Below are 27,082 nucleotides of genomic sequence, written 5' to 3' on the forward strand. Positions count from 1 at the left end.
TTGATGTAATCTTGCTTATCAATTTTGCTTTTATAGCTTGTGCTTTTATTGTCATATCCAAGAAATCATTGCCAGATCAATGTCATAAAGATTTTCTCCTATGTTTTCTGGTAGGAGTCTTACAGTTTCGGGTCTTAAGATTTAAGTCTTTGATTTATTTTGAGTTGATTTTGTAAATGGTTTAAGATTTTACTCTTTTGCATGTGGGTATTGTGTTTCCAGCACCATTTGTTAAAGAGACTATTCTTTTTCCATTGTGCCCTCATGGCGCTCTTGTCTAAGATCAGTTCATTAAATATGTGTGGGTTTATTTCTGGGCTCTCTATTCTGTTCCTTTGGTTTATATGTCTGTCTTTATGCTGGAACCACAGCTTTAGTTACTGTAGCTTTATTTTATAATCTGAAATCAGGAAGTGTGATGCCTCCAGCTTTGGTCTTCTTATCAGGATTGTTTTGGCTATTTGGAGTCCTTTGTGAATGTTAGAAAATGCTTTTTTTTCAATTTCTATAAAAAATAGTCATTGAGATTTTGATAGAGATTGCACTGAATTTATAGATTATTTTCAGAAGTATGGACATTTTAAATCTTCTAAACTACGAGACAAGACATCTTTCTACTTGTGTCTTCTTTAATTTCCTTCATAAATGTCTTATAGTTTTCAGTGTACAAGTCTTTTATCTTCTTAATTAAGTTTACCCCCAAGTATTTTCTTCTTTTTGGTGGTATTGCAAATGGGATTGTTTTGTTAATTTCTTTTTTTAGATTGCTTGTTGTTATTGTATAGAAATACAACTAATTTTTGTATATTGATTTTCTTTCCTGCAATTTTACTGAATTCCTTTATTGGTTATTACATTTGTTTTGTGTGTGTGTGTGTGTGTGTGTGTGTGTGTGTGTGTAGTTTTTAGGGATTTTAAGGATATAAAATTGTGTCATCTGTAGATAGTTTTGCTTACCCTTATCTGATTTCGAAGACTTATTTTTTCTTGCCTATTGCTCTGAGAATTCCAGTATTATGTTGAATAGAAGTGTTAAAAATTGGAGGGCCTGGGTGGCTCAAGAATAGGTGTCTGACTCTTGATTTCAGCTCAGGTCATTAGCTGATGGTTCATGGTTTCGAACCCTGTGACTGGCTCTGTGCTGACAGTGCAAAGTTGCTTGGGATTCTCTGTCTTCCATTCTCTCTCACATTCTCCCTCTCTCCCCCCCCCCCATCCCACTTCCCACTCTCTCAAAAGTAAAAACATAAACATTTTTAAAAATGGGCATTCTTGCTTTCTTCTTGATTTTGGAGGAAAAAAACTTTCACTTTCTCATCATTGAGTATGAATTAGCTGTGGGTTTTTCACATACAGCCTTTATTTTTATTAAGGTAATTCCTTTTGATTCTTAGTTTATTGAGAGTTTTTATCATGAAAAGGTGTTGAATTTTGTCAAATGCTTTTTCTGCATCTAACAAGATGTGGTTTTCATCCTCATTCTGTTAATGGGGTGCCTCTTAGTAATTGATTTTTATGTTTGACCGTCCTTACATCCAGGAGATAAATCTCATTTAGGCAGGTTGTATAATTCTTTTAATATGCTGTTTAATTTAGTTTGTTAATATTTTGTTCATGATTTTTATATCTATCTTCATCAGGGATTTTGACCTGTTTTTTCTTTTAATTTTCTTGTGTGTTCTTTCCTGGCTTAGGTATCAATCAGGGTAATGCTGTTCTAACAAGAATTTGCCAGTGTTTCCTCCTCTTCAATTTTTTAGAAGACTTTGAGAAGTATTTTAATTAATTTTTCTTTAAATGTTTGATAAAATTCACCACTGAAGTCATGTATCTGGGATTCTCTTTGTTTGGAGGTTATGGATTACTGACTTAATCCCTTGGCTAGTGATAGATCTGTTCAGATAGTCTATTTTTATTATTCAGTCTTGGTAGGTTGCATGTTTCTAGAAATTTATCCATTTCTTCTAGATTATCCAATTGTTTAACATATAATTGTTCATAGTAGTCTCTAGTTATTGTTTTATTTCTGTAGCATCAGTTTTAATGTATTCTCTTTCACTTCTGATTTTATTCATATGAATCTTTTTTCTTATTTTCTGAGTCTAGCTCTTGGCTTGCCAATTTTATTTATCTTTTCAAAAAGCCAACCATTAGTTTTGTTGATTTTTTCTACTGGTTTTCTGTTCTTTATTTTATTTATATCTACTCTAATATTTATTATTTCCTCCCTTCTGCTAATTTTGGGTTTAGTTCATACTTTTTCTAGGTTTTGAGCTCTGAAATTAGGAAGGTTACTTTAGATTTTTTTGTTTTGTAATGTAGTATTTCTCACCATTAACTTCTTTCCTAGTAATCTTTTTTCTGCATCTCATAAGTGTTCATATATTTTATTTTGTTTTCATTTATCTGAGGACATTTTCTAATTTCTATTTTCAGTTTTGTCTTTGACCCATTGGTTGTTTTTGGTGTGCTGTTTAATTTCTACATACATGTGAATTTTCCACTTTTTACTTCTGTTATTAATTGCTTGTTTCATTCCAATGTGGTTGGAGATGATTGATTTCAATCTTCTTAAATTTCTTAAGTATTGGTTTGTGGTCCACCGTGTGATCTATCTTGGAAAACATTCCATGCGTGCTTGATAAGAATGTATATTCTGCTGTTGTTGAGTAGAACGGTGTGTATATGTGCAGGACCAAATGTCCATCTGGTCTGTCATGCTGTTCAAGTCTGCTGTTTCCTTGTTGGTTTTCTGTCTGGATGTTCATTATTGAAAGTGGAGTATTGAAATTTCCTCTTAATATTGCATTCTTGTCTAATTCTCCTTTCAGGTCTGTCAGTGTTTGCTTTAGGTATTTAGATGCCCTGATGTTAGGTGCATATATATTTGTAATTATTATATCTTTTTAAAAATAATTATTATACCTTTTATTATTTGTAATATATTTGTCTTTTTTGACAGTTTTTGACATGTAGTCTATTTTGGCTGATATAAATATAACCCTACATTTTCTTTTCGGTGCCATTGTCATGGAAAAATTTTTTTTTTCCATCTCTTCACTTTCAACCTATGTGTGTCCTTAAATCAAAAGTGGATGTCTTGTAGAAAGAATATGATTGGATTTTGTTTTTTATTCCCCCATTCAACTACCACTGTAGGCCTTTAGTTTGGTGTGTTTAATCATATCAAGTGGAGAATGTTTTTTGTTGTTTATTTGTTTGTATTCCACTTGCTCACTTTGCAGTAAGTCAGGGGGTGGGGTCTGGCATGAACTAGCTTGCTAGTTCAAAGTACAGCTTTTGTTCTCCATGGTCCCGGAGTTACTAGCATGTGCCAGATCCCATTAGCACTCTGGGACAGGTGACACTGAAGCCAGTAGCTCAAGCAGCTGCCAGAAAGATCTGATGTTGAAGATATATTCCAGTCCTTTCTTTCCATTCTAAGAAAGAAGCTGAGATCTGGAGTTTTCCTTCCAATTGGATGATGCTATCTCCACCGAAAAGCTTATGGAAAGAACGAGTCTCATATATTCTTACTGGCTTTTCTCTTGTTCAGGATGCAACAGCCTCTCATCTAGTTTCCAGATTTCTCACACAGGGCATTGCTCTGTGTACTGTTGTTGAATCAGTATGCCTGTGGGGTGAAGGAAGGTCCAGGGCTTTCCATTATGCCATCTTTCTGCTATTACTATCCTGAATTTATTTTTGTAACAACTCCATGAAATAGAAATTACCATTTTGTCAAATTTACACATGAAGTACAGAAAAAGAACTTTGGAGTGAATTCTCTTAAGACAGGAGGAATGTTATTATATGCAAATGCAGGTAAGGACAAATCAGTAGAGAGAAAGATATTGAAAATATTGGAAAAGTTACCAATTAAGGGAATAAGCTGAGAAAGTAGAAAGGGATAAGATGCAGAATGAAGGTGGATTTGCATCAGTGATAAGGATGCCTTTTCTGATGTTGTTGTGCTAAAAAAAGGAAAAAGGGTGTGTAGGGCATTTGGGAGGTTTGTAGGTTTAGAGTCAAGAAGTCAAGACCATTTTGTCCAACAGTTTCAATTATCTCTCCAAAATAGCATCTGACATTGCCTGCTGAAGCAGGATATGGAGGTTTGAGGAGAGTGGTGAGTGTTGGAATTAGTCACTATAAAGACATAGCAGGTTAGTGGCACTGAGGGCTCAAGTAAGACTAGGGACAATACATTATAGTGGAACCATTCTGTGGAGTTCCCTGCTTTCTTCAGTAATACTAAGCAGCTTGAGTAGAGGCACACAGATACTTCAGTAATACTAAGCAGCTTGAGTAGAGGCACACAGATTCTTCAGTAACACTAAGCAGCTTGAGTAGAGGAACACAGATACAGATATTAAATGAGTAGATTCAGTAAGCATTCAAAGAGTGAATATAATGAAAGAACATTGTGGCAAAAGAATTAAAGATGCAACAGAAAGTGACTGAAACAGTAAACCATGTATCTTAGTTTATGTAGGGTAAAAGATAAAGACAGAGGTCCTAATAAAAAAGGAGAAATTAGAAATCATGGATAAAGTAATTTTGATGTGGCTGAAGACTGAATAGAATTGCCAGTAACATGTAAAATATTTGTAAAGATGAGAAGTAATATAAAGTGTTATAATTGATTTTGTTATTTCAAATGCAATATAATTCCTTTTCCTGTTTGCACCAGAAAAATTGAATTGTTTCCCAGCTCCTCTTCCAAATTTGATGCTTATAGTTTAGAACATTTCAGTGTTTGCTTGTCTGAGTTTATTACAATGTATTATCTTTAAGATTTTTATTTTACTGTTTTTTTTTATTTTTTGAGAAAGAGAAAATGTGTGTGTGTCTGTGTGTGTGTGTGTGTGTGTGTGTTCAAGCATGAGTTGGGGAGGGGCAGAGGGAGAGGAAGAGAGAGAATCTTAAGTAGGCTCCACGCCCAGCACAGAGCCCAATGTGGGGCTCAGTCTCATGATTATGAGATCATCACCTGAGCTGAAATCAAGTGTTGGACTGAGCCACACAGGTGCCCCTACACAGTATCATCTTTAAAACTTTGTATGTTTCGTAAAAAATAGAAATGTTGGATTAAACTTTACATGCGGAAGGGTTTGCTGTGCAGAAAGACTACAAATCTTTTGATCACTCACTCTATATTAACCTCCTATTTAATTTCATTCTGTTTTCATCTGCACAGAAAGTTTTAGTAAAGCATACATTACTTTAAAATACTGCAAAGGAACTACTTTATTAAAACAAAAGTTATATTAAAATAAAATTTTAAGAACTGGGCGCCTAGTTCAGTTGGTTTTGCATCTGACACTTCACCAACTGAGCCACCAAGACACCCTAGGAATTCCATTTGGATGCAGCAATGCTGGAATAACAAACATCGTCAGACAGTCCTTTCTATTAACTCTTTAAACTTTCAATTTTGATAAATATGTAATCATAATAAATATATGTCCTTGTGATAAAATTCCCAGTAATATTTATTCCAAGTAATGCATTGCTAAGAGAAAAGCTAAAGCTACTTAATATGTTTTCTTTCCTAATTAATTTTACAACAGGATAAGAAACATCATGCATTTTCTCTCTAGAACATTTCTAGTTATTCTTTTTTTTCCTAGTTATTCTTATTTGTAACCCTGTCATTTTGAACCATTTCCTGTTTTGGCTAGGTTAAGGGATTAGTTTGAAGTTGATAATAATACTTAAAGTAGGTCATGGTAAAATAAATCATAATTCCTTAATATGCTAAACTCAGTCAACAAACATACAATAATTAAATGTCATTGCAGGAAAAAAATAGCATTTAGAACATTTGAATAGATAACCTGATTTTCTGTGTCTAATGATCTTATAATAACATTCTCAGAGTGACTGCCCTCAGATCTTCATGGGGAAAATATCTCAAAATAAAGTTGTATCTCTTGCTCTCCTGCATCTTCCCAAGTTCTTGAAACACTGTTTCAAGTTGAATTGAGTATATGGTTAGATACATTAGCATATAAGATATTGAAGTATATAGTTCACGTGTTCATGGTTAACCTTATGAGTTCTATCAACAATAAAGGAGGAAAGGAAAATCTCCGCTTTCCTGTGAATCTTTTCATCAATAAGTTAGAAATACAATAACATTGATGCTAGTAGCCACCAGAGTTTTATGTAAAGCTAGTGTCTATATGCTGCTATACAGTGGAAAGTATAATAGGTAAATGGTAACAAGATGAGAATTCTAGACCTAGCCTTGTGATTTTATGGGAAACTCTTGGAAGTTATTTAATTTATAGTTAGGCCTTAATTTGCCAAGATTGTATTTGAGAAGTGTGGCTTTTCTGGTCCTTCATTCATCTATGATTCTTGAACCATAAAATCTAGATAGCTATTATTAACTGTGCTTTTACTTTATTCTCAAATTTTCTTTTAGTATCTCATTTAAATTTCACAGAACCCTAAGATGTATGTTTTATTTTGTCTATTTCACGGGTAAGTAAACTGATAGAAAGGAGGACACTTATACACAGGAATGCATGCATTCACATGTTATTGGGAATGCAAACTGCAGAGTGGTCCAAATGCAGAGTGGTACAGGCACTCTGGAAAATAGTATGGAGATTCCTCAAAAAGTTAAAAACAGAACTACCCTACAATCTAGCAATTGCACTACTAGGTATTTACCAGAAAGATACAAAAATACTGATTTGAAGGGATACATGCACCCTAATATTTATAGCAACACTATCAACAATAGCCAAATTATGGAAAGACCCCAAGTGTCCATCAAATGATGAATGGATAAAGAAGAAGCAGTATGTGTGTATATATATATGTATACACACACACACACACACACACACACAATGGAATAATACTCAGCCATAAAAAATATGAAGTCTTGCTGTTTGCAACTATGTGGATGGAGCTAGAGAGTATTATGCTAAGTGAAATAAGTCAGTCAGAGAAAGACAAATACCATATGATTTCACTCATGTGGAATTTAAGAAAAAAAAGAAATGAACACAAAGGTGCAAAAAGAGAGCAGCAAGCCACAACAGAGTGTCTTAACTATAGAGAACAAACAGGGTTGCTGAATGGGCGAATGGGTTAAATGGGTGGTGGGTATTAAGGAGGGCACTTGTTGCAATGAGCACTGAATGTTATATGTAAGTCATGAATCACTAAACTTTACACCTGAAACTAATACTACACTGTATGTTAAGTAACTGGAATTTAAATAAAAGCTTGAATCTACAGGGAAAAAAAAAATTAAGCAATCCTCTATCTGAAAAGAATGATAACTCTGAAGTCACTATTCTTATACATGTCAAATATACACATTCATGAATGTTATCTCTTTGGATCCTAGGATATTTATAAAGAAGACATGGACAGAAGTGGACAGACAACGTGATTTACAGAATACATGGCATATTTGTAGTTATTTGTCACAGTAGATTATATGAATCTGTGGCATAATCTCTCCGATGATTCAAACGCCTGCTGGTGACATAATATGCTAATTAGAAGGCTGTGACTTTCACCTACTTTTAGGATAGTAAATTCTGTTCTTTACTACAGCTACATTCTTTACCATTAGGTGGATGGTGCTAAGTACACCAATCATGAAAATATATATTACTGATTATATTATTGGTTACATTGGTACAAATTAATTCTATTACTCCCTACCCTCACCTGTACTATGAGTTCAAAGCAAAGCACAAAACAATTAGTGAGGGTTTATACTTATTCAATTTATATTTATGTAATACAACGTTTTGAATGAATTTCTACTCAATTAAAGGGCAAAACAAGTCTTAATACTTGATTTTTTAAAATAGGAGACATATACAGATATTGAACCATGAATTAACAGAAAATATTAGTCATTATTTTGTTTTAAAAAAGAGTGAAAAGGCTATGAATGTTTATTCCCAATCTTTACATGTTTAAAATTTACATTATTTATTAGAATATTTTTTAATTAAAAATACTCACAAAAGCATTGATGCACAAAGAACCAATGAATCATATAAGGGGTAGATTATTCCACAGTCTACCTCGGTTATGGAGAAACAGAGTTTCACACTTGCCTTTCAGTGTCTTTTTTATTGAGTTGTATTGATGTCTGTATTCCAGTTGCATTTTTAAAAATAATTGTATTATCTACAGATTCTAAAGTTGCTGAGGTCCTTTCTAAGTAAGACAATTCCAGCCAATATTGTAATTAAAACCAGAATATGGTGCAAGCTATTTTCTTTGACCGTTTTTTCCCTACATTCAGATCATATAGATTTTACAGCAATAGTTATGAGGCCATTACTACTAGTGATGGAACAGTATTTATCTATTTTGTACATATATATATATTTTTTTTCTAAATATTTGACTCGGTATTTATATTTTGCAGTTTTTGGCCTCCTGTCATTCTCTAAATTAGCATGTATAAGTAGATGCTGAAACAATCATATAAAATATATTAAATATTATGAAAGTAAAATGTTGACTTAGTATGTAAAATCAACTCTAGGAAACAGTCTTTAAACTCATGGGGGAAAAAAAAGAAAGATTTTGACCTGAAAGCATATTTGGGAATGATAAAACTGACAAAAAACAATCCCAAGATTTCATATATATGGAAATATTGTTGTAGATTCAGAGTTTCTTTGGACTGTTAAGCCACATGGCAATACATATTATTAGCAGAAAGGCAGAGATTGAGTTTTCTACAATTCATTTTTAGTTAAAACTATGAAAAGCTAAATGGTATCAGGGAGAATGGAGTTTGTAGAATGCTAGCATCTTGGTTTAGGAAAAGCTTCAGAAAAGGACTGTGTCTTGGTCGGTAATTCAGAAAGAAGCAGAACATTGGGTCATAGGCAATTGTTTTATAAAATAAACAATGCTTCACAAAAATTCCAGAGAGCTAGGGTGAAAGAATTAACATGTTACTGATAGGTCTTTAAATATTGAGTCTCTTAGTGAAACCTAATAGTAATTTTATGTAGTAGGTATTGTTATTTCCACTTTATAGATTTTGAAAATGCGATTCGAAGAGAGTAAGTCATCTGATATCATATAGCTGGTAAATTATTGAGTTGATATTTGAAATTAAGTATCTCAAACTACCAAACCTTTGTTCTTGTCCTGTCTCTTCGCCCTGAAAATACATCTTATTCAACTTTAAAATATTTATAGGTCTCTGTGAATTTAATCTGGCAAATTTTTCTTCTTCTTCTTCTTCTTCTTCTTCTTCTTCTTCTTTTTGAGAATTGTAGGTTAAATTTGACAATTACCTCTGTTCTACCTCCCCTGTTTTAAATTCTCTCTGAGGAAACATTCTATTACTTTTCTATTGCCAGAGTTTGGCCATAATTTTTTCTAATAAATACAAGTAAAACATACTATATTCCACATGGGGATTGCTTTATTTCTACCTTCTTGTTTTGATAAAGATGATTAAGGTAGCTTTACATTTGACTTTTCACTTACTTGTTACTAACTAAAAATGATTGAGTGGGAGACAGCTAAAAATTGATAAAATATATGGAAAAAAGTGAATCTCAAAATATTGGCTATCAGGCTGTGAAGGACAATGATCCATGAAATATGCCAAATAAGCACACGGAGCATATAATTCACTGCCTTAATTTGCTACCTGTATAAATTTTCCAAGCAACAGGAATGGGAGGGAAGACTCAGCCTGGCTGCCTTCCTGAGCTGAGGACACAGATTTGGAAGTCTGGAGAAGCTAAGGCAGCTAGAATTCACAGTATTGAAAGAGGAGAGCTGCACTCAGATGAATGCTAGGAATGCGCAGAAGACTTTCCTTGAGTATTCAGTTCAGTACTCATCAGCATGTGCATATGAAAAAACAACTTCAAGATGGAAAAGGATGTCTTGAAAGGATTGGAAGAAGCAGTGTTCAGAATCTGCCCAGGCAAGGAATAGTTCCTATCCTGACAGCCAGAGTGGAAAATTTCATAATTTAGGACTCATTTGCTAGAGTACTACAAAGTCTTGCTTCAGTAATGAGGAAAAAAATAACCCTAAATGAAATGCTGCACAGGTCTTTTTAAAAACAGCATAAAAAATAGACCTGAATGAATCAGACTGTTTCCAAGTTACTTAACCACATCTCAGAACAAAGGTCAAGAATATAAAAATACACAACATCTAATAATGTAAAATTCAAATATCTGGCACCAATAAAAAAAATTCTGGGTATGCAAAGAATCAAAAATTATAACTCATGTTGAGAACAAAATTAATCAACTGAAATGGCCACAAAAAGGATACCTATGATAGAATTACTAGACCAGAACGCATAAGCAGTTACTTCAATTAAGTTATATATGTTCAAGAACCTAGAGGACATATTTAACATGTTATTTAGGGAAAAATAAAAACTATGTGTATACAAAATTTGAAATGTTCAGAGAAGTCATTTTGGTAATAGATGAAACTTGGAAGCAACCAAAATGTTCATCAAGAGATGAATATATGAACAAAATATGATAGAGCCATAATATGGAATACCACTCAGCAATATAAAGGAATCAACTATTGACATGCTCAACAACTTGTATGAATCTCACAATAATTGTTGTAAGTGAAAAATATCAGACAAAAAAGTGTATATTATGTGATTATGGTTAAATAGGACTTTAGAAAATGCAAACTAATTGGGGTGCCTGGGTGGCTCCATTAAGCGGCCAACTTCAGCTCAGGCCTCACGGTCTGTGAGTTCAAGCCGGGTCAGGCTCTGTGCTGACAGCTCAGAGCCTGGAACCTGTGTCTGATTCTGTGTCTCCCTCTCTCTCTGCCCCTCCCCTGCTTGCTCTCGGTCTCTCTGTCTCAAGAATAATAAACATTAAAAAAATTAAAAAAAAATGCAAACTAATATATAGCAACAGAATAGAGGTCAGATAAGTGGTTTCCTGAGGTTGGCAATGCATAGCTAAGAAGAAGGGAAATACGATAAATGTACATGCAGAAATTATCATGGGTACTAGATATGGTCACTATGTGGCTATGTGAAAGTTTCATGGATGTATATATATGTGAAAATGTATCGCTTTGCATAGTTTAAACATTTTGTCACGTGCCAATTAGATCTTAATCAAGCTTTAAAGAAGCAGTCTAAATTTTTTTAAACATTTATTTATTTTTTGAGAGACAGAGTCTGAGCAGGGGAGGGACAGAGAGAGAGGGAGTCACAGAATCTGAAGCAGGCTCCAGGCTCCAGGCTCCAAGCTGTCAGCACAGAACTCAACGTGGGGCTCAAACTCATGAACTGTGAGATCATGAGCTGAGCTGAAGTCCGACGCTTAACTGACTGAACCACCCAGGTGCGACAAGAAGCAGTCTAAAGAAATACTTGAGTAGTACACTTAATTTACCTAATTGGATTTTTGACTTCATAAATTTTATTGTCTTTACACATTTAAATCATTGAAAATGTATTAGAATATGCATTCTTAAATATGCTTCAAGTAAAAAAAAATTCTTGTTGAAAAAATAAAGATTATGTGTTCTTTCCATTATAGTCCTTTAATTCCAAAAATGAAAACAGAATAAGAAACTAATGGGGGTAATCATTTTATGTATAATTTCTTTAGATATAACTCTTTATGTCTTTTCTATTTTCTGCTATTTATGACTTATAGTCAACAAAATCCAGAGACTGAAGAAATGATTAAGGCAATGGGCAGAAGGATTTTTTTGGACTAGACTCCTTTGTATTTTAATCCCCAATTTTAAAAGGTGTGTATGTTGACTCTCACTGATAACATGGGTGGAAGTAACTGAGACTGTTGGTGCTAGAATAAATTTTGTTGATTTAAAAAAATAAAAATGTGCAGTCAACAATCATCTTTCTAATAGATTTTGAATGCTATAGGGGAAACATTTTTTATTAACTCAGATTTTAACAATAATACTGCATATAAATGGAGGAAGAACATGTCATCACTCAGGTTCTGACTGACTTGATCACTATGTTAGGGTTGAGCATATGCCACTTTAATCTTAATTACTCTAATTCATCATATCCAAGATACCTCCAATTGTAAGATACACCATTATTTTAAGAATTGCTAAGAAAGAAAACATTGCTGATTAACTATGACATACCATCAATTGTAATATACATCTGGATTTCATAGATTTTTTTTAAATGTGTGCTTTGGGCTGTGTTATATTTATACTTTCAATAGAGTGTGGCTGAGTGTAATGGCATTACATGAAGGTGGAAATTAGAAGATATTCCTTCCCTTTGTGTCTGTGTAAGAAACACTGATATGTGCTCTTCTTTCAGAAATGTTGAAAGGGCTACATTTCTCTGTAGGGATGTATAAAACAAATGACCTGATTCATAATGTCCCTTCCTTTGAGAAAATGGCCATAAATAAGACATTATTAAAGTTGTGACCAAATTGATTCAATCCCCAAAAGTAAAGAAAATAAGGGAACATAAATGACCCAAAGTACTTGTCATTTGCCTTTTGTCCTATAATAGCAGCTGACACATGTCCCCACTGAGTATCATTTTTGTAGCTATTGAATATCAGCTAAAATTATTCTTCAGAATAAAAAATATTATTATAAATGCTTGACATGAAACTATTCTGCACCATATAGCTACCAACAAAAACAATGACAGGAACAGAAGGTAGGTGTTGCTATATTGCATTGCAAATAAAAAGAAGAAGAAAAAAACAGGATGACAGATGTTTAGTTTATGTCTTAACATTTTCTGCCTTGAGAAATCCTTTATGTGGTTTTAATACTTTATTCACTTACATACACATACATGCACACACTTAACAAGTTTCATAAGTACAAACAATACATTAAACCTAATTGCACCAAATGCTAACATATACACATGATTCCACCACTGAAAATCAACCATACGGCTATGAACAATTAATGAAAAAAGTATCAAATCAATAAAGAATGAAACTTTACTTCCCTGTCATATGAAATAGAAAATACTTAGATAGAATGAAGTATCATAAAATGATTTGTCTAAGGCAACAATGCATGAGCTATAAGACAATTCAGGACCACTTTGATTATACATTGTGCATACAGATACATTTCATTTAATTGCATATTTAAAAAATACTATTAGATTCACAACATAGAAATGAAGAATATGAAATTGCAGTGTTTTAACTTCACAGTAAATTGTTTTCCAATAAATATTATTGCAGAGATAAATGAAAACTAGCTAATGCTACCTTTAAGTAAAGGCATAGGAGATGGTTTTGAGATGGTTCAATTAACACCTTTTCCCTATGACTTCACCCTCCATCTGTCCTCTCTTAATGACACCCGTTTCCAAGTTTTAGAAGGCCTTGAGTGGGATATTCCAAAGACCAAGATGGAATTATGTCTCTGATTCCTCATTTGTTAAGAACATTAATGTGAACGAATGAACTTTAAATGAACTTTTGTGTCTTGGTGCCGTGGGAATCAAAATATAAGGAAAGTTTTTTTCCTATATCAAATATCAAGGAAAAACTAAAGACAGAGGTATGATGCATCCTCCAAATGCCAACAAAAATTATGAATTGAGAAGAAAAAGACATACTAGAATTGATGGGATTATGTATTCACAGAAATATTTCAGACGCCACAGCATTGAATATAATTGCTGGATATGTGACTACTGAGGCTAAGGTGTTTCCCTAAAAACTTGAAAGAAGCCACCAATTTAAATATGTAATTAATAAAATAAAAATTGTGCTTTTGGAAATTGTTATATATAGTCATGAGGTTGTTTAAAACTAATAGTTTTTGTATTATAAAAGTTTTGTATTTTCAACTGACAAAGTATATTGGAAACATGGAGAATAATAATTATAGTAATAATAAAATTACTTTCTTCCTAACATTACCCTGACAAGTGCCATAAATACAGTAATATTTTGAAAGGAAAAGGCTAATCCATCAATTTATAGTGACTTTAGAGTTACAGTGCATGGGGGATTCCACCCTCTTTGTTCTAACTTTGCTTTGAGTCCATCAGCTTTCTGATTGGTCATATTTCTACTGAGCCCATTATTTACTTCTACAGAAAACCAGTCCTGGTTACTAGCAAATTATCACAGTTTCTTTTCTGATTCATCAGAGTGACTTTGGTAGGAAAATTCAATCTTGCTAGAACTCATGTTTCAACTGCAGAAAATGTGTTTCTGAAGTGTGGACATAAGGAGTATACATGACTGCATGAAACTGCACCAAGGTGAAACCATCCTCTGCGTGCAGCCTAATAGGGACTCTCAACTTTTAGCTTTATAATCTATATGCCTGGGCATATGTGGTCTCAGACTTAGAATTCCTTAATATGTTATTTTATTTCTGCTTCCTTGTGAGCATATACACATAACTATTATAATGATGATGATTTAATTCAGTAAATGAATGTTCGCTTTGTCCCAACTAAGTGAGCATGAATTTAAGACACAGTGATTACACAGATGATGTTGAAAAGGAAGAAAGAGTGAAATAAAATGTAAGACTCTATGCTTTGAGTAACTACCTCAGGGGTTACCTCCAGTGTCAGTGAAAACTACTTATGTAGGCAGATGAGGTCTGGGTATGATAGCTGTATGTGAATTGGAGTTCTAGGAACCCAGTCTGGACCTACAGGCTGTGGAACAAGGGACTGAAAAACCTCAAGTGGGAAAATTAAGAGTCGAAGTTGGAATCAACAACCAAATTAAAAGTCCAAAAGAAGTATTAGGCTTAATGGGATAGGAAGTTATGTGAAAACCAGGAGTAAATCCCTGCGACCTGTAAAAACAGAAATGATAAAGTGCCCATTGCAGAGCTTGATATAAAGCAGCACTTGGAGAAATTCCCCAAACTGGTAGAACATTAGTATGGTGAATTTTTTGAAGGCTGTCTCTAATCTACTTCGCAGCAGAAATAAGAGAGCCAAATTGTCATAATAATAACGGACTTTATGGTTTTGGCATATAGAATAGGAAGGAAGAAATGGGGCTGAGGGATTTTTAAGTGGCTGAGAGATTGGGACAGAAGGTTTGAGGGAAGACAATGATGATGCTTGATGGGAGACACTTGGATACTAAAGTTAGGGACAGGGAAGTATCAAGGAAGGAATATCATATGAGCAAATCATACATGATCATGATATTGACAGATATTGAAATGAAAAGTGCAAAATGTAAAAACATAATACTAATGTTATGCATATTACCAATGTTTGTATCTAAATTTCCAACTTAGCATCAAATCATTCTGAGTATTGCATATGAAAACATCTTAAAATTCTAAATTAAGCTTTATCTAGTGGACAAATTTTGATGCTGCCCTTGGTCAAACAGTACCAATAAGGCAAGAAAAAACTTACACTAGATAGGCTTAGTTCATAGTACAATGAATCGGTAAGACCCTTACCACTTTTTAGAAATGTACTGTGGTAGCTTTAAAAAGTAAGTATTCCCATTAAACATATCAGCCAGAATATCTCAAATAAAGAGACTATAGCACTTTTGCTCTGACATACATCCACTTTAAAAGTGGTATTATGGGTATTAAAATTACTATTAGAAGAGATAATCATTGGGCACAAAATTTAAATTTCTAGAACATTCAATGGGAATTTGGGGTAATCAATTACATAAAACATATAGAAATATACACTGGAAGAATTCAAAATAAGGAAACTGAGGTCAGGAGAATAAAGAATTTTCCTAAATTTACTGCTGTTTTTAATCCATTGAGCAAACATGTCAGAGATGTGGTTAGAATTGAAGGGAGATATGGAAACCATCCAGTAGGAGGTAGAGGTCAGTTTTAAGTATGCTGAGATTTTGGACAACTTTTTGGTTAAGATTTCTTTTACTTTTGCTCCACTAAACGCTCACTCAGATATCAATATTATGTATCTGGTGAGTTTTTTGGGGCTTAGTTTCCAAAGGAGTTGGAAACCTTTGATGGATATATTGATTCTTCATAATCTCTTTATGAATATTAATAGCTTACCAGTTTTTCATCTCACAGTCAACATCCAGTAGAAGAGGTTATTCTATGAAAACTCCAGGAACATTCACTCAAAATAAAGCTGTTAGATGACCCTTCACTAAACCAAGTAAAAATATGTAATTTTGGGATAATCTTCTTCTTTATGACCTTGGCGGCTTGTCCTTCATACTAATATTCCCAATTCTTGATCATTGAGATACTTAAGTGCATTCAGAAAAATATTTGCTATAGTAAAGTGGTAATTACACTCAGTGACTGAAAATCAGTATGTTAAATTGAGAACAGCATTTAGTTTTAGAACCTGGTTCTGCCTTCTATAGCTTGCTAGCTGTGAGGCTTTGCACAAATATGTGGTTTTTCTGCTGAGGCAAATTAACTAGGTCTACGGTTTCCCTAGAAAAGCTAGAAATATGATGCCAGCTAACAGTGACTCCAAAAATGAATAATTATGCAAATTACTGGCTCTGTTTGCTTAGAAATAGTTGACATTTTTGAATGCAAAATACATAAGTAACCAAAACACATAGTTGGCACTATGGAAAGATGTTGAAAATATAAAGAGCACCAAGTGAAGAAGCATAAACTATTAGCCTGTCCAGCAAGTCCACAAGTGTTGGTTCCTGTGAAGTCTCAGTTTCTCATCTACAAATTGATACTGGGCTGTATGATATTTAAGATTGTTTCAGCACATATCTCCTTTGGGTACCACCTGAAATGAGGATGCATCCTTGGTCTCAATAATAAAGAAGAAACCAATAGCTCAGAAAGGTAATTTTCTTCACTCCATAATTTACCACTGTCCTATGATAGCTAAACATTTATTAATTCCTAGACACAATGACTAACTCCCATCCCTAGATCTTCTGTCAATCTAATGATTAAGTAATTTGAATTTGGTTTGATAGACAAATACTATCAACTCTAATTTTTTAAATTCCTACAGCCCCTAGTGACCGGCAGTTCCAAATAAACAGTATTAATAAATTATCAATCTGTAACTAAAGAGTAGGCTCTTTCAGAAACATTTGCCAGTTGTCGACCATGGGAAGTCTCAGGGGAATATTTGTCATTCTCACAGTTACAATGGGACACAAGAGCAGCCATTTGAGACAAATTGGCTAAGGACTAAGAAAAGTAAAACATAAACTATAGCAAAAATGACTTTATGAATTGATAACTGGCACTTTCGTATTTGCAATAAACATATAAAAAGAGAAAAAATACTTAACCTTCTGGTTTCTTAATAGACATTTGATGGAGTAACAAAAGATGGTTTGTAAATGCTATCTGAAAGAGAGATAATCAGGAACTAAGAAAGGCAGGACATTGAATGTGTTCTTCCCTCCCACCTCACTGCCAGGTTTCAGATGATCCTGGAAAGGTCATCCACATAATTATTACAGTAACTGGTTCAAGGCCTTTTGAGCACAGCTGATCTGATTGTGTGTTAATGGCTGCAAAAGCAAGATAAGGAACATGAAAAGTTAAAAAGAAAGAAAGAAAGAAGGAAAGAAAGAAAGAAGAAAGAAAGAAAGAAAGAGATCTCCCTGTAACACTATTAGCTTGTAGAATTGTCATAGCAGATAAACTGATGTTGCTTTATGGCATATGGCTTTTTTATTACAGAATAACCCCAAGTTTTCCCTTGTGCATGGGGTCATTTAAGCATCAATGACCAAATTTTACTTCTTTGTTGTTGGTAGCTATGTGACATATCTAGTGATCTTTTTGGGGTCTGCAAAAGGTCACATGATGAAATGAAATCTGTCAGAAAACTGTAGCTAATGTAATATGGTCAGAATTTTCAGGGCCAAGACACATGAAAGGCGTCTGGAGACTTCTGTCTGACCAAACCAAGGCAGTAACATACTTCCTGTTATGAAAGATTGGCCACATTTCTCATACCTGAATTAAATTCAATAAATAAAGCCAGCATCTACTGCATGTAAAAATACTGTAGGGATACAAAACTTTAGCACAGTAAGGAAGACAGATATACACAACTGACCCCATAAGGCACTCTAAATGGTAAAATATGGATGGTGATACAGTTCCAATGGTAAGAGATTGGATTTCAAGTAAAGTAGGCAGGATTCAGCAGAGAAGCTGCATTTGACCTGTTTCAAAGACCAAATAGAATTGTGAGGGCAGGATATTTTAGACTGGCAGAAGTGAGTTACAAGACCACAGAAGTGGAAAGGTATGTATGGATGAGGTATAGGAAGAGGTGTGGTTGATTAAGAGGTAAAGTTTGAAAATGTAAAGTGGAACTTGTGTCAGTCCACCCTTCTTACTCTATTTTGTGATATGAGGGCTGATGATGAAAACAAGATGGGAACCTCTGAGCTCTCAGGTTTAAGTAATTCCAGCTCTTCTTGTTTTTCCCCACAACCCTAGAGATGATAGCTGCTTTCTGCAGTTACTAAATGCCCCATACTTTAAAGTTCCCATTTTACTCTGTGTTGTCTTGTTAACAAGTTATATAGATGAGACTTAAAAACTGAGCACGATCAGTTGAAAATATCACCAACTTCCAATTACATTTGGAGAGGACCATTGAAATGAAGTATGAACTAGGGACCTAAGGGATTTCTTACTTGCATTGTCCTTTGATCTCTTATCTCTCATTTCCTTTCAGGAGTATTGTGTTCAGTGTTTAAAGCAGACCTGATAGATACCAAAGACACCCCTTCTCCCCTAACTAACGTCTCTGAGCTGAATGCTGAGCAAGAAAAGGCAACACTCTCCATTTCTACTTCCTGCATAAGCTACTTTAAAATATTATGCAATAATGTAGTTAACAAAAGCAGCTAATTAAGCCTGCCTGGCTCTAGACTCTTAATATTCAGCATGAGTAGGTAGATGAGTGGCCAGCAAAAAAGAATGTTTATTTTAAAATTTTCATTTCCAATCCTGACCCAGACCATTTCTTTCTTTTCAGGAAACGTTCCGTCTAGATTATTGGGAGACAAATGGATATTATATTCTTCCATCACTGTGGGTAGAGTTTCTACTGCCTCTGCTGATAATCCATCTTTCCCTGTAACAACTTTTTTTTTTATCACAAACTTCTATATTAGACCCAATCTAATTCTGCTAGTTTAGTCCCAAACTGTTGGAATTTCAAGCTCTCTCACCTCGATGAAACTGGAGAACAGTGTATGAGCAATCTCTTGATAATAGCATTCCATATGTCTGCAACAGCCTTTTTATTTCCAAAGTAATTAATCCCCATTCTTTTTTTTTCTTCAGTTTTCTGTATTTCTCAGGCCTTTGCATACCTTTGTTGCCCTATGGATACTTTTTAAGCATTTCCCATTTTTTTGGGGGGGGGGAATTCTACCTTTGCAGAATTGACCAGTACTAAACAGAATGTGTCATAGTCACTTCACCCATATTTTCTGTACTCAGTATTGTATAATTCTATTTGCAGAAAGATTTCTACAAGTATAACTCATTCCCATGTTGCATTCTGCTGCAGTAGCCTACAGAGAAACGCTTTGATTTTTCCTAAATTCAGATTTAAATAGAGATTTATTTAGAAGACAACTTGCAGCTTTTTGCTCTCGTATTGACTTTGTATTTAACTTCATATTAGGCATATTGGTGAACTGGTGTGATGCTATGATATAGTGAAATTCGATAACCTAAAATATTTTTTCTGCTGCTGTTTTTCTTTAAGAATAAAGAAAAATATCAGCTTATATATTTTTAAATGATCTGTGAAACTATGGCTGCATTAATTTACATCTTCTAAATTATAAGAACTGAATACCTTTAGAAACAGATTATATAGAAGTAGATGTACTTACTTTTTAAGATGAATAAAAACGTAGTTTGTGAGCAATGGATCAGTATTCTGATATGTTTTGAAAGTTGTTAACAATCAAAGAAATTTCCAGTATGGCTTATGATATTCATGAATTATATCATTGGTCAGAGAAAATTCAAGAGGTGGAATCTGTCTTTATTGTATTTAAGTCTCAATTTAAACTGGAACAAAACCGATGGGCAATGTAACTCTAAAGATAAAAATTGACTGTGGGAGGACACCTCAGTCAAAGTGTATACTGTTGCTTATTTAATGACAGACTGAACTGAAGATAGTCCAGCTAAGTCCAGCTAAATGTATGATGATAGAATGAGAATAAGGATGATGGAAATCCTTAGAAATTAGTACAGTGCCTGGAACATAGTTATTTCTTAAAATCTCCAGACTTGTACTCAGTTCTAGGTCCTTTCAAGGTACGTTAGCCCATTTGCATTTACCAGATGAGCTATACAAGCACACTTCTTGCTTTTTGGCTCCTTTGCGTTAACGAATTAATTATTTTTCCTTGAGAGAGGAGTATCTAGGAAAGTAGTGGATTTAATGAATGACATGATATAAATGGTGATTTCTGGTAGGAAGTCTGAGTTGCTCCAGTAAGGGTGGGAGAAGGTAAAAGTGGGAACAACAAATTTTGTACTTTTGATCTCCTTGTTTGTCCTTCATGCCATTATTGCATCAAATATCACTCTCTCTGACATATGTATTTCACTATGTCCTTCACACTGGTATTTATTTATTTTCTGATTTATTTTTTAATTATGTTTTAAAAATAGACTTTACTTTTTTTTTTATATATGAAATTGATTGACAAGTTGGTTTCCATACAACACCCAGTGCTCATCCCAAAAGGTGCCCTCCTCAATACCCATCACCCACCCTCCCCTCCCTCCCACCCCCCATCAACCCTCAGTTTGTTCTCAGTTTTTAACAGTCTCTTATGCTTTGGCTCTCTCCCACTCTAACCTCTCTTTTTTTTTTTTTCCTTCCCCTCCCCCATGGGTTCCTGTTAAGTTTCTCAGGATCCACATAAGAGTGAAACCATATGGTATCTGTCTTTCTCTGTATGGCTTATTTCACTTAGCATCACACTCTCCAGTTCCATCCACGTTGCTACAAAAGGCCATATTTCATTTTTTCTCATTGCCACGTAGTATTCCATTGTGTATATAAACCACAATTTCTTTATCCATTCATCAGTTGATGGACATTTAGGCTCTTTCCATAATTTGGCTATTGTTGAGTAGACTTTACTTTTTAAGTGCAGTTTTAGGTTCACAGATAGCATAATTAAGCAGAAAGTACAGTTACAATATACTTCCTGTCCCATATACCCAACAGCCCCCCTCCCATGTTATCAAACACTTCATCAAAGTGGTACAAGTATTACAATTGATGAAGCTATATTGACAAATTATTATCATGAAAAGATGATAATGTACTTTAGGGTTCACTCTTGGTTTATTCTATAGGTTTTGACAAATACATAATGATGTGTCTCCAACATTATAGTATCACACAGAATAGCTTTATTACTGTAAAAGTTCTCGGTGCTTCATCTAGTCATTTCTCTTTTCCCCTAGCCCTGGCAATACTGATATTTTTACTGCATCCATAGTTTTGCCTTTTCCAGAATGTAATATAGTTGGAATCATGCAATAAATAGCCTTTCTAGATTGGCTTCTTTGATAAATCTTCCTCATTTTTAACCTCATTTTATCCCTCAAAGGAAACAACCAAACTTTTCCTAAGAATCAATAGGTAAAGGAAAGATTTTGGGATCATTTTTTTAAAATAGTAAGTATAATTTGGACATGATAACATGCCTTAAAAATAAAATAAAATGAGAAGGAGAAATTGTAGGTCTAAGAGAGATACTGGTGGAGTGAGGTAAGAATAAGCAGGAAAAAGTGAGGACTAAAATATAAGTGTAAATGTAGACATAAATGAGAAAAGATGAGAGGGCAAGAAGTAGAGGTATGAATGTAGGTGGATTTGTTTGGGAGATTAGGAGTTAATCAAAAGATTTTATGCATAAAAGGCTATTTATTGTTTATTTATTATGTGTTACTAATAAAGACTTGAATTGTATTAAGTAGACAGAATCTTTCTGACTTTATTCATTCCCGCAACAAATATTTCCTGAGTGCTGTTACGTGTCAAGCACTGTGGTAGGCACTAGGAATAAGTAAAGAATGTAGTCATGATTCCTGCTTTCATGGAGTTTAAAACTTATTCCATTTGCCTCCCTTATCTGTCATCTTCCTTTTCCCCCAGACTCCCTCCTTTGCTTTGTGTACTGCCAACAGCTCCTCTGGGCCTACAGGTAGGCTTCTGGTTGCCTTTAGCCATGCGAGCCACCAGAGATGGGGAGTCATGAAGAAAAAGAAATAAGGAAATGAATTTCCTGACACTTTCCTTAGCCGTGTTCTTTTAATGTATTTCTTCAGTGTCTATAATTGCCTTGGGGGCCACAGCCCACTCCATATATCCAGCTCTTTCTGGTTTTGGTGACATTATTATCTCCTCCTCCTTTTTCATTCTGGCTTAAGGGTGGGAATGACTTCTTGGTATCACTAGTCTACAAATGCCTCAGTTTTTTTTTTTTTTTTTTTTGTTACCTTAACCTTGCTCATGGATATTGAATGTGTGCCTTTAGTAAACTCTTTTGAACCATATGAGTTGTATCCTGTTTCCTCTTGGATTTATGCCTGATCCAGTGGGGAAATAATCAGAGAAACTTATATGTAAATAATATAAAATTGTATTAAGGGTTATGATGAATAATACCCCAAATATTTAGATAGAGAATAATGAGTGTGAGTTACATAAAGTAGTAACAGCTTTTCTCTTTAGAGGGTTATATTTAAGTTGAGGCCAAAGGATAAGTGGGAGCTAGCATGGAAAGAACAGGGAAGAGTGTTCCCTATAGAGGGAAAGCAATTGTAAAGGCCATGAGATAGCAAAGAGCTTGGTATCCTGTATGCCAGAATTTGGTTATAATACCCCATGAGGAACATTTGTTTAAAACACTATGTGAACACACTGAAAGGGGATATCAGCTTGAGTGGCAAGGTCCTGATCAGTATCTAATGGTATATAATAAAGTTCTTGGGCAGGCAAAGATCCACCAGAGAATGTCCTTGTTAAGGTGGGAAACAGCTCAAGTGGGCTGTGGGAACTAAGCAGATGCTCAGGTATTAATTTGAAATTTCTATGATTATGTTGGGATGCAATAAGGATCTATTCCACATGATTGTGTACTCTAAAAAAATTAGCACCTGCGTGGCTCAGGTCATGATCTCAAGGTTTGTGGGTTTGAGCCTCGAATCGAACTCTCTACTGTCAGCATGGAGCCCCACTTTGGATCCTCTGTTCCCTCTTCCCCTGCGCCCCCTGCTGCTCATCCTCTATCTTTTTCTTTGTCTCTCAAAATAGAAAAAAAAATATTAAAAAAAGTGTTTTAAAATAATTAACACATGTAAAGATGTTATTTTTAAATTTTGTTTACTTTCATCAGTGGTAGGTTAATCTTTAGGTAGAGGTAAACTCTCCATACATGCTTTTTTCATAATTATGACACTTCATAAAAAGGATATCAAGTGAGCAACAGACTTTCTTGATAGGCTGTGTGTCTTTATCTTCCCTTTTGCTTACTTATGTTGGGGGAAAATGGGGAGAAGGAGTAACAAAGGAGTGGAAAAGATGAAGAAAATAAAGTATTAAAATAACATAATTTGACTGTTGGATTCCAACTAGAATGAAAGGGATTTTAAGGATCAATTTACTAAACATATTTTAAGAATTCCAAAAGCAAACACATCTAACTTATTAAATAAGCCTGCCTGGGGAAATATCCCAAATTATTTTTTTTCCTCTATAAATCCATTTCTGTAATATGTTTTACAATATGACCTTCTTTTGTTTGTAGTTTTAATGCAAATTCTGGCATTTAGGAATTACTTAACTGCAGGAAAAAAGAATTATTTAACTGCAGGATATACTAAAACCTTTGGCATTAAGTCAAAATATATTATTTTTGTATTTATCAGAATCCAGCTGATTACTCAGGACATTTTCAGGCATACTTGACACCTCAGTATGGCAAATAGTGAAAAACAATAATTTTAAGGTTGATTTAATCATGTCCATTTAACCAGTATCTTTAGGTTTGGAAAGCTTCCTCAGATATCAGCCCAAATACCCCCTAGATGAATTTTTAGTTCTTGAAATATATTTCTACTTACAGGCATATTTTGCTTACAAATGGAATACATAACAATTTATTTTGTTTTCAGTCTATTATGATCATGCTTCTACTCAGATTTAAATAGAATTGCACATGTGTATGTTATTTCAATCAGTTTTAAATTTTAAAAAAGCATGATGTTCACTATGTTCATTCCTTAAACCTCTTCTTACTATGAGTTTTTATATATAAATTTACTATAAATATGAATTTTTCAAATTTACTAATATTTTTTCTCACCCATAAGCTAAACCTACTTTAAGCACATTTATATAGCATGTTTTATCTCCAAGTACTTTATAGCTATGTTGTGGGAGCTAGCTCACCACAACTGAAGTTAAATGATTAGTAACTCTGATAGAGATGCATTTATGTAAATTATAATTACAGAGTCTAGATAGGACCCTGAGGTTTATCACCTTAAAAATACAAAACAACACTGTTTAAAATAAATCATAATACTCTAATCAAATATAATCAAAATCTTACTCCTGCCTCTATGCTCAATAGTCATATTATAAACATCATTGACAAGTGATTATATATATTATAGGATTTAAGCCCTCAGAAATAGAATCATTAAGTCTAGCAGTCATTATAGTGTGATATATATCATCTTTCTCATTTGGGGAATGATTACATATTGTACATATTGACAGCTGGTGCTATCATGTTATTCTTTCAGAAAATACTAATCAATTGGCTCACTGTAACTACTATCTTTATTATTTTTATACTGTTGTCTCATTATATCTTATCAGAATCTATATCATATGCACAAAAAGCAGATAACACCTTATCTTTTTATCCATGTTTTATTTATATCATTGTTGAATGATATTTAAGAATGACATTGAAAATTTAAGACATATAGGCAAAGAGATGTAAAGCTCTTCTTTTACTTAGAGAAGTTTGCTTTATGTTAAAATAGCAAGACTATATACATTACTATTCATAGAAATCACTAGAAAGATAATTATAATTGGTTACTTCATCAATTCCCATCTTCCTGTTTTTTTCTCTTTTCTTTTATTTTTTATGAATAGCTACCAAGGAGCTTCTGGGAAAATTAAATCTAGCAAAATAAGTGATCCAAAAATAAGATATATCACACTTTAATAAATAATTGTATCTAATTATGGAAGAATGTGTACTTACTTGCCAAGTGCAAAGCATTCCATCTTAACAGTTGATCCCTTAGCAGCTGTAACCGTGAAAGGAAAATGGACCTCAATTTTCGGCTCATATTCTCCCATCACACCTGGCAAATAGAGAGCATTCTTTAAGCATAAAATTAATGTCACAATTTCCTTCCAATTCTGGAGATGTTACATTGAAAAGCACCGTGGTTTGGTTGTTAATGTCTGTTTGATGACTGCTAAATTTTTAATGCATTGAAGTAAGAAGTACACTTGGACTCAGTCTGAAGTTGCATGTATATTCAATACCATTTCAAGTAATAATTATTAGAAATGTTAATCAACACTGCTAGTTTAGTTACTGATTACATTCCAGGGGAAATAAATAACTATGAACATTTCCCATGATAAATGATTGTGGTTTTTTTCTAAATAAGTAAAAACTTTCCTTATCATTGTCATAAAAATGAATGCTTATTCATTAAGTCAACATATATTTACTGGAGGACAGCTATGCTAACCACTAACATATATTTATTGAATATTTATCATATGCAAGCATTTTGCTAGGCATTGTGGGGATTATTAAGATAAATCAGCCATGGGCTGTGCTCTCCAGCACTCAGCAAGTGTATTCTTAGACAATGACTCAAGTATGGAAGAAGAGCAATATATATAAAATTATTGTAATTCAAGATAGGAAGTGATGAGTGCTATGAACAAGATATCCTTAAACTATTATGTACATTTGAAGCACTATATATATATATATATATATATATATATATATATGAATAGTTAGGATTTGAATAAGTAGGGAAAAGATAGGAGAGAAAGCAAATGAAACTCTAAGAATAAAGACAAAAAGGTGGGAAACTACCAGAAGTAGGAATATCAGCTTTTCTGGCATGTTTGGTATATGAAGAGAAATGATACTGGGCAAATTTGGAAATATAAATGGAGTACAAAAAGTAGAGGGCTTTGATGACCAGAGTAACACATTCAGACTTTAATCTGTAAATAATTTGGACCACTTGGGTTTTGAATAGAGGAGTGGTATTCTGCTGAGATGTATATACTGAAATTGGAGCAGAAACCAGTACATCAATACCATTATTTCAATAATGCAAGATAGAAGGAATAAAGGTCCAAACTTGAATTACAGTGGTAGAGAGAGAGAGAGAGTGAGAGAGAAGAGGCACTAGACAAAAACAACAACAACAACAACAACAACAAATAAGTGAGCTTGGCACACATTGAGGGTGGTTGCTGGAGACAAGGGTGTGGACCTCTTCAATAATGACACTAAGGCTTTCAGCTTCGGGACTGGATGATGATGTGAATGAAAGGAAGAAGAACACAGCTACAGTGGAAAAGCTGATGACACTCAGTTTAGGAGTACTGAGTTTGATACCTGTAAGATATTCAGAAGAATCTGAGTAGACAATTCAATGAGGGAATGAAGCTCGGAATGAGTTCTGGACAAGTGAAAGACATTTAATGTCATCATTTAGAAGTGGCAGTTGAAGCTCTGAGATTGGATATGACTTTCACCTAAACAAAGACCTGGCTCAGGACTGGTGAATTCCTGTGCTAGTGCTCTCAAGCAACCGAGGAGCTAATTTCCTCCCCCCAAATTTTAGGAGATCCTGTATATAAAGCAGTATAGAGGAGATAGTTATAATTTAGTACAGATGTTTCTCTGAGCAGGTTGTATGTGTTTGGGGATGTTTGTGTTTATGGGCATGTGTGCACATCTAGGCCCATGTGCATGTATAGATAGTGCTATGTGTAATCTCTCTTTGTGTATGTGTGTGAGATGAGAAAGGACAGGAGAGA

At 34.0% G+C, this 27,082-nt stretch overlaps 1 protein-coding gene across 1 annotated transcript in view; it reads right to left on the reverse strand.

The window, feature by feature from the left end:
- Positions 1 to 27,082, reverse strand: part of CNTN5 (contactin 5) — a 535,125-nt gene that overhangs the window by 314,008 nt on the left and 194,035 nt on the right. The window contains exon 7 of the mRNA XM_047071958.1: positions 25,263 to 25,365. Within this exon, the coding sequence (XP_046927914.1) occupies positions 25,263 to 25,365 (103 nt within the window). The remainder of the gene's footprint in view (positions 1 to 25,262; positions 25,366 to 27,082) is intronic.

This window comes from Lynx rufus, unplaced genomic scaffold, assembly GCF_022079265.1.
Source record: "Lynx rufus isolate CCGP_SWC_20201006 ecotype Redwood Valley unplaced genomic scaffold, mLynRuf1.p SCAF_9, whole genome shotgun sequence".
Classification (NCBI taxonomy): domain Eukaryota; kingdom Metazoa; phylum Chordata; class Mammalia; order Carnivora; family Felidae; genus Lynx; species Lynx rufus.